The following is a 13,596-nucleotide window of genomic DNA, read 5'->3' on the forward strand; positions in this document are numbered from 1 at the left end:
ATTTTTGTGTGAAATCATTGATATTGTAAATTAAACAATATTAGAAACGTATGTACGTATATCTCAATGATCGTTGTCGTCCATATGAAAGTCATCGTTCACGCGAACAGGGGCACCAAGCCGTGAAGTACCAGCCGTGGTACTGATGGAAGGCGTGAATGGCGTTCCAGTCAACGATCTTCTCGAATTCGCAGAAGATGGTTTAAGAGTCTTGGAGGTTAATGATTTCCTCTTATTCCTTTGTGAAAACACTTGTTCCAATTCAGACAAGCTCTGATTGATGGACTCATCTACGCTAGAGTCCTTATTCGCTGTCGTCAAGTAGTCTTCGGTTGGGTTAGCAATATCGTCCATAGTCTCATCAGAATCTTCGACATTGTCGTCGTCATTGTCAATAATACTAGCCGATGCATTTGGAACGTCCCACCGAACCTTCTTTACAACCTTTTGTTTTGTAGGTAAGGGCGAGCTTGTTTTGGTAATGCGACTTACACCTGAGGGCTTGACCAAAGAAAGACGCGATGAAGGCGATAACCTGAAAGGAGACGATGCTCTAGCTTTATTAAGCCTTCTGATTGGCGAGGTCGGAATGACAGTATCGGCGCTGAGATCGTTGTGAAGATCACTAGAAAAGTTCTCAAACTTTTCATCAATCTTGAGTATCTGGTCAATGCAATCACGGAATGACTTGTAGAAATTCCGTACTGTCTCTTGTAAAGTAGATTTTGACAATTCTAAATCGGTTGAATAGCTCTGGTTGTGTATGTGCATCATTGCTTGAAACAATGTAGATGTAGTGAATTTGAAGTTGCTCATAAAATGCTCACCATTAACAATTCTGTCCTGTAAAATTGAAGCGTTGTAAAGTATTGTTTTCTCCACTGAGTCCTTAATGAGCGCCACCGACGTTTCAAGTGTCAGCTTGTCGTATTCAGTCCATCCTTCAAGTTCGGACATCTTTCTCATTGCTGCATCTGTTGAACTTGCTAAAACATAATCGAGCTCACTCTCTTGTTCATAAAGATATTCCAATTCAGTTATCTTTGCGTCAATTTTGGCCAACAACTCCACTATTAATTCAATGATCTGTTTGAGTTCCGGTGATACTGCAACTTCTTGAGAGAATGTGATATACTGCTTGAGTTCCATACGTTGTTCTAGCAAAAGCCTTCTCTTACACAAAATGAGTGATTTTTTGATCTTCAAGTTCTGGAACTTCTTTGAGTTCAGATTATTCTTGATGGTATCAAGCAGCTCAAGTATACCTATTGTTACCCTTTGTGCCTTCACTTTGTAACGTTCTACAGCCTCATCAATCTTTAAACCTTCCCTGTTTCTCAACTCTTCAATTTCCTGTTTCTGTTCGGTGATCATTTTCAAATATGACCCAACATGCCTGTTCAAACTGTGTTGGTTTCGGATAACTTTAGTTTTGATCTGTTTGGCACGATCAGCGTACTTCAAAGTGTTCAACGTCTCATCATAATGATGACTCGATGGACTTACACAAACAATCATGACCGTTTTACAATTCCCACCAAGAGAAAACTTCAATAACCTCGTCAACTTTGAATCCCTATACGGAACATGATTTCTTCGTCTCGGATCACATAATGCATTGATGCAATTACCCAAAGCCAAGAGTGATTTGTTGATATTTGCACCTTCATGGAGTCTTTCGCCACGGTTCTTGGTTGCAGCGGCCCTTTCACTTCCTGCAAGATCGATAATGGAGAGTGTTGCGAATGTATGATCCTCTTGTATATCTGCTGTTCTGTTTCGCTGAATGACATTGATCTGGAGAACTGCGTGCGATCTTGACGAAGTAGCATTGGCTTCTGTTGGAGAGCAAGTACGGTTACCATTGCCAATAATGATCATATCCATGACGTCTTGCACAGAACTTGGTGTGTGAGATGAAAGATTAGAGACCGTGATTCTATTATTTGCATCTTCACGTAGAGTTAACAACTTACCTGTATTTGGCTCCATCAAATCCCTTATAGTCTCGTTATAAATCTCCAAGTAGGACAAGGAAACGTCAATGTGCTTTGTGTCTTTCAACTCCTCAATCCTTTCAAAGAGTTCCTTCATGGTGAGAAAGATGATTCCTGGTTGATCCATAGTTCCACTGATTGTATGGGTTTTACCACAACCAGTAGCTCCATAAGCAAATACAGTTGCGTTAAAGCCATCCAACACGCTATCCAACAATGGTCTAGCCGTTTCCTCATAGACTGTCTGTTGCGACGAGTCTTCATCGAATAACTTGTCAAATACAAATCGATGCTCTTTGTACCTTACAGATGTTCGTTGGAACGTGTTCTTTGGTAGTGTAGCCAGAGGATTCCCATGTGGTGGATCAAATATCAACATCCTGTCATCTACAACATCAACAATCTTTCGGAGCCCCTTTGGCCCGTATCGCTTGTGTGCATAGCTATTCTCCTTTCCTGCTATACTCTTGAGGCTTAAAGAACCATCACCTAAGAATATGTTATCCTGTTGATATGTCACCAAATGGGAAGATTCAGCAGATGTGAACGGTCTGACACGAACAGATACTGTGATGGACGACTCTCTTTGCGCCATCTTCACTCGTGGAGGAGTAGATCGTGTGGTTCTCCTTTCAGTTGCTGTGTTTGTGTGTATATGTATTTGAGACCCTTTCGATGACCTGTCAAGAGATCACCCTAAAGAGAAGTTGAAGAACAAAGATAAAAAGATTGGATGAAGATGTACACAGAAGATATCGGTAATATGGTGTAATGTATACACACAACAGGACCAAATAAGCTTGGAAACTGTTTCTTTGTTGTGTTGTTCTTCCACTCAATATTCGTTTCAAGTGATGATCGCGCGAAAAGTAAACAAAGAAACAAAAACAAACAAAAACAAGAGGCTTATATAAGCATATGTGTATTGCTGACGTAATCGAGGATGATGTACGCAGAGGGCACTTTTACCACTCGGGGAGTATTCATCTACATTGGGCATCCAATTGCTCCATATATTGCTGAGTAAGTAACAATGAAGAGAGTTATCAGAAGTTGGAGCGACTGTACAAGAGATGAGCTGCCGGGAGGAGATCATCAACGTTGAGGAGGTCGATGCCCAAATCCAAGAGATCTTCCCAAATTGCATTTCTGTGAGAATCCGGGGAGCCTGGTGTTGACCAGATTCTTGTTAGGATTCCTTCATTATGTGCCTTTTCAAATGCCAGTCTAATTCTTTCCCTTTCTATGTCACTGAGGCCACCGAGCTTCACTAATTCGAGCTCAGTACCGGTGATTTTTGAGAATGAGGAGGAAGATGTGATGGCAATTGTATTCAACTTCTCGGTGTTTCCGTAATAGTCAAGACGTGCCTGTAGAGCAGATAGATCATCTAATGGTGCATCTACAAACACATTTCTCACTTTCAGTCCGGCAATTTGTTCAACTGGGAAAGTAATTGGAAGTGCACCGGTCATAACGATCGTCAGCGGACCGTAGTACCATTCCCCAGTCTCAGTGTTAAACGTTGTCAGATAGCCTTTCTTCTGAAAGGATTCCAGAACCTTTTGCAATTTGTTAAAAACTCTGACTGGCTCATTCTTGGCATCGATTTGCCAGAATAGGGTGCTTCCTGGATCAGATGGATAAAACCCATTTGGATGTTCACCGTCTTGAAGATCTTGATTGACTTCATCCAAAATTTGGAGTAAAGGATCAACGTACATATCTTTCAAGTTTCTCTCTTTGGTCAATACCCAGGCATCATGACCCACGAGCAGAGTGTCGTCAGATGGGTCCAGAGACCAAACATCTGATTCAATTGATGCAGCGCCGATAAGCAGTGCATCATAGACAGGGTCATCTCTATTTTCATCGTTATGCGAATGAATTGGCAAGCGAGGTTTTTCCTGGGCAACGTACGAATAATCACGTTTCAACAAGCTGTTGTTCAATTGAGGTCTAGAAACAGTTGATATCAAGAGCTTAGTAGTGGTGAAGTATGTCAAAGTGACAACACTAACGAGTGCTAACATGAATTTAGTAGATCTCATCATCGCAGAGGCCTTTGCCTTTGACAAAGTGCCCTGAGAACTAGTGTTTGTCATCTATTTGGATTTTAGGCAAACTTGTTCCCAAATGTAACGTTGTGACGAGTACTTCCAGTTACCTCTACTATGACCTAAGCCACCCTTTTATATAAACATTAATGAGTAGCTGATCTCGAGTGAAATAATTTGAAATGCCTGTCACTCAAGCGTACAAGGTTTTAGCGAAGCTCGTGGTTGTTGTTGTTGCTGAGCACGTTGCTTGAGCCAAAAACTATCGATAGTTGCCAGTTCAGCAGTTTGAGGTCTGGAAAAGCACAAAAATTTTTGGAGTTTGATGCTTCAATAAAGTGCTTGAGTTGAATGCTCAAATTTAGGCCTCGAGCAGTAACTTTCCACACCGTCAACATGGTTGAAGGAAGTCAACTGGTGTCTGAGCGACGATATTCACACTCCAGCGAGCCAGTGATGGTTTGAACCACGTGTATCGCCAACTGATCTTTCATTCGAGATTTGCAAATGACTGTGCAAACCATGGGAGATGAGCTGCATTTATTTTAATACTAACCCAGGTATATAGTGGCAGTTGCACCATGTTGCAATTATGGGTTCTCTTTGCATGATACTTTCTGATACACACCTGTCTCATGCATGGTGGTGCTTCCTACAGTACGAAGTAGTTTGTCTACCAAGAAAAGACGGCACAGTAATTACATAATGGGCGTGTCTATACTGTATAAGCCATCTGTTTACAGCCCCCTCATTGAAGAATCTTCGCTCGCTCTATTCCCAAAGCGTTGGGGACTTTCCTGTAGGTTTGTTACAGGTAAACACCGCAATTCAACAAAAAAAATCGGCTCCATGAGAATTTGGAGGAGTAGAGAGAGAGTGTGGGTTAGAATCTCACATCGGGGTGTTTCCCCCGATGCTTAGGTGTATAAATAAACGAGTAACGAACCAATTCCCAACCGTCTGCCTTTGAAGTTAGATGTGTGCAGTTTTAGTCTGTGGAAACGTCAGAGATTCAACAATGCTTTAAACTACGCGGTGAGGCAACAGAAATTACGGACACCGATGTTGAAAGACATTAACAGGCAATAGGAAGCTCCCACGCAAGGATATGTGTCAATTGGCACCTTAAGGACGAACATCAGCCAGCTCCAAGGACACACCGTCTACAGAAGTTACAACCAAAAACGCACCAATTATTATACCACCAAAACAGAAAAAAGGGTGTCAATTCCCGTGGGCCTCGGATGGTCACCTCTGATCTCGGTGTAATGGTTCTACTGAGCGGTGGAAGATGTGATCAAAGATTGGTCACTTGCCAACAGCCAAGCATGCAATGACGTTAGTCCAAGTGACCTCTTATGCACGTATGGGCTCCACACTTTAGCTGCTTACACTGTTTCCTGTTAGATTTCAAGGCCTATGCTTTATAATGTTGTTGCTTATACAACGACAGACGTGTGTGTGGATTCGTTATGTTTTTCCCACGCCCCTCTCGCTAGTGAAGGAAAACCTTGTCCCCGGCACCTGCGCACAAACAACGCTGGGACCACGGTGCTCCCTCTGGCGCTCATGGGCTCTCCCTCAGCCGTAACAACCTGAACAGCTTCCAAGCTCGGGGCGCTCGGCTGGAGGGGACAAAAAGGTCGGAAGAGTATCAGAGAGAGAGACACCTTTTCGGAACCGAACGGCTGTGACGTGATTACGCTATGCCCCGTCGAAAGCACACGCTTAGGGAACAGAGGTGAGCCATTCCCAGATTCCCAGATCCCACACCGGCTTCGTGCCTGCGCGTGTGTTCCAATCTCCCCGTGTGTAAGCTGTGAACAGACACCGTTGCGGATCGTGCCGTCATTACTGTGGAAACAAATGGGAACCCTAAACACGCAAGACACACAGTAAGCCAGAAACACGAAAAAAGAAAGAAAAAGCGAAAAAAAAACATCGCGGATTAACTGCCCAGTGAGCACCAGCCTGTGAGGTTGGATGAGGCACTTCACCACCTCTTTGATACCAGCGTTGATGCTCTACGCTCTACGATCTACGCTCCACGCTCCTTCTCTCCCCACTGCGACCACCTAAACCGAATCATCACCCCACCATTATTAAGCGCAGCAGAAGCCAGGGACCCCACATACATCCGCCAATTGTTACCATTGGTCAAACCGTTTTAGACCTACAATGGCACCCTATTTTTCTTGTGTCTGATTTGTGGGGGGTGGGGCATGGCCTTTTTGTGGCCCGCTTGTTCATTTTTCCATGTTTTGATATTTCCTTTGGTGCTTTTCCCCATTGCAACTTCTACCGTTGAGCCAAAACATTTACCGCGTGTGCGCGCGCAATTCACCACCGGCTCCAGCTCAGACGATGGCAAGGGAAGGGAAATGGTCCGGCCCTTGGCCCTGGGGATCAGGCAGAAGGAGCCCCACCAACCGCGCTAGGCTCCGAAGATTGGCTCTGCGGTGCGCGTACCAGGTGTGTTTTGGCGGTTTGGGCTCCAAAAAAGTGATGACCATATGCGTCTGTTGTTGGCAGCGTCATTTTGGGTATATAAGTGGACGTCTTTCTCTCTCCTTGAGGACGGCAGTTGGCGAACCCCTTTCCTTCCCTTCTTCCTCTCTTGCAAGACACTAAAAGAAGAATCATAAACTCATACACAATGTCTCTCAGACTCGCACAATCCGTCAGAGCCAACCCTCTTTTGAAGAAGAACACCGCGCAGCTGTTTGCTGCCAGATACTATTCCTCGTCTGAGAAGACGTTGAAGCAGCGTTTTGCTGAGCTCATCCCGGAGAAGGTTGACCAAATCAAGCAGTTGAAGAAGGACTACGGCTCCACTGTTATCGGTGAGGTCACCTTGGACCAGGCCTACGGTGGTATGCGTGGTATTAAGGGTCTTGTCTGGGAAGGTTCCGTGTTGGACCCAGTTGAGGGTATCAGATTCAGAGGTAAGACCATCCCAGACATCCAAAAGGAGTTGCCAAAGGCCGAGGGTGGTGAGGAGCCATTGCCAGAGGCTTTGTTCTGGCTCTTGTTGACTGGTGAGGTGCCAACCGTTGGCCAAACCAGAGCCTTGTCTGCCGAGTTGGCTGCCAGATCCTCCTTGCCAAAGCACGTTGAGGACATCATTGACAACTCCCCATCCCACTTGCACCCAATGGCTCAATTCTCCATGGCTGTTACTGCTTTGGAGTCCGAGTCCCAATTCGCCAAGGCCTACGCTGCCGGTGTCTCCAAGAAGGACTACTGGAACTACACCTACGAAGATTCCATCGACCTTTTGGCCAAGTTGCCAAACATCGCTGCCAGAATCTACCAAAACGTTTTCAAGGATGGTAAGCTTCCAGCCGTTAACAAGGATTTGGATTACGGTGCCAACTTGGCCAACCTTTTGGGTTACGGTTCCAACGCTGAGTTTGTCGAGTTGATGAGATTGTACTTGACCATCCACTCTGACCACGAGGGTGGTAACGTTTCTGCCCACACTACCCACTTGGTCGGTTCCGCCCTTTCTTCTCCATTCTTGTCCCTTGCTGCTGGTTTGAACGGATTGGCTGGTCCACTCCACGGTCGTGCTAACCAAGAAGTTTTGGAATGGTTGGAGACCTTCAAGAAGGCTGTCGGTAACGATTTCTCCAAGGAGACCATTGAGAAGTACTTGTGGGATACTTTGAACGCTGGTAGAGTCGTTCCAGGTTACGGTCACGCCGTCTTGAGAAAGACTGACCCACGTTACACCGCCCAAAGAGAGTTTGCCTTGAAGCACTTGCCAGACTTTGACATGTTCAAGTTGGTTTCCGCTATCTACGAGGTTGCCCCAGGTGTCTTGACCAAGCACGGTAAGACCAAGAACCCATGGCCAAACGTGGACTCCCACTCCGGTGTCCTCTTGCAATACTACGGCTTGACCGAGGCTTCCTTCTACACCGTTTTGTTCGGTGTCTCCAGAGCCTTTGGTGTCTTGCCACAATTGATCATTGACCGTGCCGTTGGTGCTCCAATTGAGAGACCAAAGTCCTTCTCCACCGAGAAGTACATTGAGTTGGTTAAGAGCTTGAACTCCAAGTAAATTGTCTCTTAATTTATTATTAACGAAATGTGAAACGATGTGAATGTAAATGAAGTGTTGGGAGGGAATTTGAAGATTTGGATTCCTGTATATGGTTTATGATTGTGTTGATATTTGTCTTCTGAAAAACAACAAGTCGGAGAATCTCTCTCTCTTAAACATTTTCCTCTTTCTATTTATTAAATTTTGTAAGTAATGCTGTTTTATATATACAACAGCTATTTTGATATTCACTTATGTTGTAGCTGATTATTATGGCTTTTCTCACGCGTGTTGGAGATCTGAAAAAAGAAAGTATTGAGACGCGTTCTTCACAATACACGCTAGGGAGATTACAGGCAGAAGCGGGCAGAAATGGACGAGGTTTCTGAGTTCGAGAGGCAAAGACAAGCCAATATCGAGCGTAATAGAAAGCTGCTGGCTTCGTTAAACCTGAACTCTCTGTCCAATGAGATTTCAGAAAGCATCAAGCAAGAGGATGAGGCGTCGAAGAGGAAGAAGTCATCTTCAACAACGCAGAAGAAAACAAAGCGTCAAAAGGTAGAGGTTCAACCGATCAGACGCTCGAGAAGGTTGGCTGGTGTTTCAATTGATGATTCTGACTCAAAAGCACGTGAATTTGAGTTGGAAGAGGACAGGAGAAGACGTGAGCGTGAAGAGCTCGAGAAGTTGAAGACACTTCGTGTTGATGGTGATCTAAGTCTTTTAGACCTTGTGAAGGACCAGACGGTCAAATCGGAGGATGGCGAAGACAGTTCCAAGCTACTGGAGAAGTTCCAAAAGTTCTTGGGTAACTCAAAGTCCTTTAGCATTGGCGATTACTTCGAAACCATTGTAAAGAAGGATAACTCTTCCAAGGATGTTAAAAAGCTTAGAGAAGAACTCGGCTCCAAGGAACTGTACACACACTTCAAACCCAATGATATAAAACTCACCAAGGATAGAATGACTTATATCTGTTTCCATCCTGATATTGATCGTAAACTGATCATTGGGGGTGACTCTACAGGTAACTTGGGAATCTGGAACTCGGAGAATACCGACGATGTCGATATCTTATCCTTCAAATTGCACGGTAAGAATATAGCAAAGCTCGAATTCAACATGAACGATACGACGAAGGTTTATAGTGCATCGTATGATGGGTCCATTCGCTCAATTGATCTACGCTCCATGAAGTCCTCACAGTTATTCATCAACGACTTTGACGTTGGTATCACTGACATAAATTACAACAACGACAATGAAATGTACTACACAACAATGCAAGGACAATTCAGCAGAATTGACCTGAGAGCAGGCGATCACTCAAGAAGACAAGTTTTGAGATTGTCGAATAAAAAGATTGGTGGATTCACTATCAATCCGATGAATAAGAACCAGATTGCTACTGCCTCATTGGATCGAACTTTGAAGGTTTGGGATCTAAGAACAGCAACTACGTGTGATTGGGATGAATGGGATGACAACCTGGAGACTCTGCACACTGTTGGCGTCTATGATTCAAGATTGTCAGTTTCCATCGTGGATTGGAATAGATCTGGTGACCTTGTTTGTAACGGTTACGATGACACAGTTAACATCTTCAATCTTGGTGAGGACATCAGCACTAAACCTAAGAACTTCGCTATTGAAGGTGATTTGACCCCAAGTCATCGTATCAAACACAATTGTCAAACGGGAAGATGGGTATCCATTTTGAAGGCAAGGTGGCAGCAATATACCCCGGACAAAGAAAAGTTTGTCATTGCCAATATGAACAAGTACTTTGACGTCTACGACCGAGATGGTCATCAGCTGGCACATTTGTCAAACCCACTGGTGACCAACGTACCAGCAGTGTGTAACTTCCATCCCACCCAGAATTGGCTTGTTGGTGGAGGTGCATCGGGTAAGGTCTACATGTTTTCCTAAATAATCATAATGATATTGACATATAATCCCGTTATTTGTTTAATTACAAAGTAGCTTGCAGTTATTTGTTGGACAAGTAAACGACACCTGGAAGTTCCTTACCTTCGAGCAACTCCAAAGAAGCACCACCACCAGTGGAGACGTGAGACAACTTGTCAGCAACACCGTACTTCTTAGCAACGGTAGCAGTGTCACCACCACCAATGATAACAGTGTTACCAGCCTCGGCAGACTTGACAGCAGCATCAAGCATAGCCTTGGTACCAGCAGCAAAGTTGTCGAACTCAAAGACACCTGGTGGACCGTTCCAGACGATGGTCTTAGCCTTGGCAATGGCAGCATCGAACAACTCTCTGGTCTTTGGACCGTTGTCCAAACCTTGGAGGTGGTCTGGGATACCGGCCTCGGCAGTAGCGTAACCAACAGTAGCGTCAGCAGCAAACTTGTCAGCGGTGACGAAGTCGACTGGGAGAACAATCTCAACGTTGTTCTTCTTAGCCTTCTCGACCAATTGTGGGACAATCTTGGCACCCTCCTCATCGTAGATAGAGTCACCAATAGCGGTGTTGTCGATAACCTTCTTGAAGGTGAAAGCCATACCACCACCAATGATGAGGATGTCAACCTTGTCGAGCAAGTTGTCAATCAATTGGATCTTGTCGGAAACCTTAGCACCACCCAAGATGGCCAAGAATGGTCTGACTGGGTTCTCCAAAGCCTTAGCGAAGTAGGTCAACTCCTTGGACATGAGGAAACCAGCAGCTCTCTGTGGCAAATCGAAACCAACCATGGAAGAGTGGGCTCTGTGGGCAGTACCAAAGGCATCGTTGACGTAGACATCGGCCAAAGAGGTCAATTGCTTTCTGAACTTCTCAACATCCTCCTTGGAAGCCTTGACCTTACCTTCTGGGGTCTTCTTGGAACCTTCCTCCTCAATGTGGTAACGGAGGTTCTCCAAAAGGATAACCTGACCGTTGGTGGCCTTGTTGACAGCAGCCTCAACCTCTGGACCGACACTGTCGCTCAAGAACTCGACTGGTTGACCGAGAAGCTTCTCAAGCTCGGCAGCCACTGGAGCCAAGGAGTATTTGTCGTTCTTCTCACCGTTTGGTCTACCCAAGTGAGAGGCAAGGATCACAGCCTTTGGCTTGTGCTCCAAGACATACTTGATGGTTGGCAAAGCAGCAACAATTCTTTGGTTGTTGGTGATGGTCTTGCCATCCAATGGAACGTTGAAGTCAACACGGATGAAAACACGCTTACCTGCAACGTCGAGGTCGGTGACGGAGAGCTTACTTGAAAGAGACATCTTTATCCGCCAGTATGTTAGTCCAAATGATCCAATTGACCGCCACACTTGTCTTGTAACACTCACTTTTGTTATGTAGGATGTAGTACAAACGGACTATGGGGAAAAGGGAATCAATTGTTGATTGGAAACGCTAAAGGGGGCCTCAGCAATCCCTTTTATACTGCAGCAGACTGCGCTAGTACAGGCCACGCACTTGAACATATGGTGATGGCACCAGCTGGACACACTTGACGAAAAAAGAACGACAGGTGGGCCGGGCCACTCCGGGTAGGGGAAACAGGCATTAGCGAGGACGAGACGATGTTGGTGCCGTTACGTAACGTTACCATGCGAACAACAACTGACGTTGTTGTTGTTGTTGTTGTTGTTGTTGTTGCTGCTGTTGTTGTGTGATGTACGGTTTGACAGAATTCAACCGGGCAGGTTACGTGTCCTCTGGTGAGGTTGCTCCAGTTGATGTGGTTGATGAGCTCATCTGCCAGCGAAACCGGAATTTCACTCCCGGTGATTCCACAGCACACAGACCGGGTCATCTGACTACGCAGTGGTTGTAGCAACAGGCAGACAGACGGAGCAGGGCATCTTTCACCAAGGAGCCGTCTCGTTATGCCCTAAGAAGCCACTGTTGCTGATGGACGGAGAAGGGAAAAAAACTACACACAGAGGCATTGCGAGTGCCATCTCAGCAGGTCTACAATTACGGATTGTTCCATTGCAGAATCATTTTACAATCGCTATGGGAAATGTATACGAACTTCTATATCTGGATACACACCAGGAGAAGCCAAAAAATGGCTGCTCAAGCGTATCAGACTCAAACCGTGTAATATTGATCTCGCATGCTGCTAGACTCCAGTTCGGTTCTCCACGGGGAATGGGAATGTCCCGTGGTAGAACACAGCAAAGGAACAGAGACAGCTGCTTGAAGTTTTTGAATGTGAAGAAGAGAAAGAAGGGTCGTTAAGGAGGAGGATAAAATTTTCACAGGCCTTTTTTATACGTCGCTAGCCTCCGAGGCTGCGGGCGGGCAGAGCTCATCGCAGCGCAGCATGGAAGGAAAAAAAAATTCAGCTCTTAGGCACACACTACAAAGCACGCTGTGTGTTTGGAAAGGAAGTAGAGGTTGCCATAGTTTTCACCACTCGAGTCTGGAACGATGAGCGAACACATCCCTGCCTGGAAACGTATTGGACTGAAAGTGAAAGAGGAGCTTGAACACGACCCTCTTGCCCTGACAACGCATCTGGATACTGGTAAGCTCACGAAGAAGCAACAGAAGAAGATCAACAACAAACGGGCAAGAGGCGCGGAGTCTGAAGAAAGCCAAGGCGAAAAGAAGGCCCCTAAAAGACAAAAGCTGCCTAAGGGCGAGAGACCACCGCCTCCGGAGAAGGATCAACTTGTGTATTTGAAAACGTACACCACTGACAGGGAGAATTGGAAGTTCTCTAAGCAGAAGCAGAATTGGGTCTTGAAGCATGTGAAGGTGATCGAGCCAGAGTACGAAGAGTACCTCGTAAATTATTTCGCTGGCTTACAAGGTGGCGGTAAAGACAGAATGGCTCGTATACTAGGTGAAGTTTGCGAATCGTGGAATAAACTACAAGATGAGGAGCTCTCAAAGCCGAAACCTGACGAAACAGAGGATGCCAAGGTTGTGGAGAAAGAGGATGGTAAAAGATCCAAACCGAAGAAGAAGGATCTACATGATGAGCTCACAAGTGTTGATGCTGACTATGCAATGAGAGCACAGAAAATACTGAAGGCTATGACAGGCGAAGCACCTGAACTGAAGGGTATTGATGATGAGAACAAGGTGGAAGAGATTCAAGATGGAACTTCAGAAGCTGCTAAGGAAAAAGATGAAGAGACCATAAACAAGGAACAACCTGAAAGTGTCGAGGAAGAGCCACAGACATTGACAAAGGAGCCGTCCAAAGCAAATGACACCAGTAATCTTATCTTGGAATCTGTAGAGGTTTCAGATTACGTTTCTCAAAATGATAATGAGCAAACCGTAGAGGTTAACGGAACGAAGGAGGAAGAAAAACCAAAGAAGGACAAGAAGTCTAAGAAGTCAAAGAAGTCAAAGAAGCAGTGAATACAACAAGGACACGAAAAGCAGTCGATAGAACCAAAACGTAATAGATTACTCTCATCATTATAATCCAGCTTAGTAACCAGCAACCATCAGCTTTCTTGTACAATACCGCGCCCTCCTTCGATAAACCCACACCTACAAAAAAAAAA

The 13,596-nt window shown here is 45.2% G+C and overlaps 6 protein-coding genes across 6 annotated transcripts; 3 read left to right on the plus strand and 3 right to left on the minus strand.

Moving 5' to 3' along the window:
- Window positions 1-828: 828 nt before the first annotated feature.
- KIP3 (tubulin-dependent ATPase KIP3) lies at window positions 829-2,592 on the minus strand (the record flags this gene model as incomplete). The annotated part of the gene is made up of 1 exon (XM_020212674.1): window positions 829-2,592. A coding segment is annotated over one exon (1,764 nt), but the record flags the coding sequence as incomplete, so codon positions are not given.
- Window positions 2,593-3,032: 440 nt separating this feature from the next.
- CYBJADRAFT_167764 (uncharacterized protein) lies at window positions 3,033-4,252 on the minus strand. Its single transcript, XM_020215064.1, has one exon. The coding sequence runs from the start codon at window positions 4,100-4,102 to the stop codon at window positions 3,044-3,046; it is 1,059 nt and encodes a 352-aa protein (XP_020070795.1). The 5' UTR covers window positions 4,103-4,252; the 3' UTR covers window positions 3,033-3,043.
- Window positions 4,253-6,667: 2,415 nt separating this feature from the next.
- Window positions 6,668-8,177, plus strand: CIT2 (citrate (Si)-synthase CIT2). The gene has a single exon (XM_020215065.1). The coding sequence runs from the start codon at window positions 6,711-6,713 to the stop codon at window positions 8,118-8,120; it is 1,410 nt and encodes a 469-aa protein (XP_020070796.1). The 5' UTR covers window positions 6,668-6,710; the 3' UTR covers window positions 8,121-8,177.
- Window positions 8,178-8,457: 280 nt separating this feature from the next.
- CMR1 (Cmr1p) lies at window positions 8,458-10,067 on the plus strand. Its single transcript, XM_020215066.1, has one exon. It carries the CDS (start codon window positions 8,475-8,477, stop codon window positions 10,032-10,034), a length of 1,560 nt encoding a protein of 519 aa, XP_020070797.1. The 5' UTR covers window positions 8,458-8,474; the 3' UTR covers window positions 10,035-10,067.
- Window positions 10,068-10,095: 28 nt separating this feature from the next.
- On the minus strand, window positions 10,096-11,343 carry PGK1 (phosphoglycerate kinase; the record flags this gene model as incomplete). Its single annotated transcript, XM_020212703.1, has 1 exon — window positions 10,096-11,343. One exon carries the CDS (start codon window positions 11,341-11,343, stop codon window positions 10,096-10,098), a length of 1,248 nt encoding a protein of 415 aa, XP_020070798.1.
- Window positions 11,344-12,502: 1,159 nt separating this feature from the next.
- RBP95 (RNA-binding ribosome assembly factor RBP95) lies at window positions 12,503-13,447 on the plus strand (the record flags this gene model as incomplete). The annotated part of the gene is made up of 1 exon (XM_020216430.1): window positions 12,503-13,447. The coding sequence occupies one exon, from the start codon at window positions 12,503-12,505 to the stop codon at window positions 13,445-13,447; it is 945 nt and encodes a 314-aa protein (XP_020070799.1).
- Between the last annotated feature and the right edge of the window lie 149 nt (window positions 13,448-13,596).

The sequence above is a fragment of the Cyberlindnera jadinii genome, assembly GCF_001661405.1.
Source record: "Cyberlindnera jadinii NRRL Y-1542 unplaced genomic scaffold CYBJAscaffold_6, whole genome shotgun sequence".
NCBI classification, from domain to species: Eukaryota; Fungi; Ascomycota; class Saccharomycetes; order Phaffomycetales; family Wickerhamomycetaceae; genus Williopsis; species Williopsis jadinii.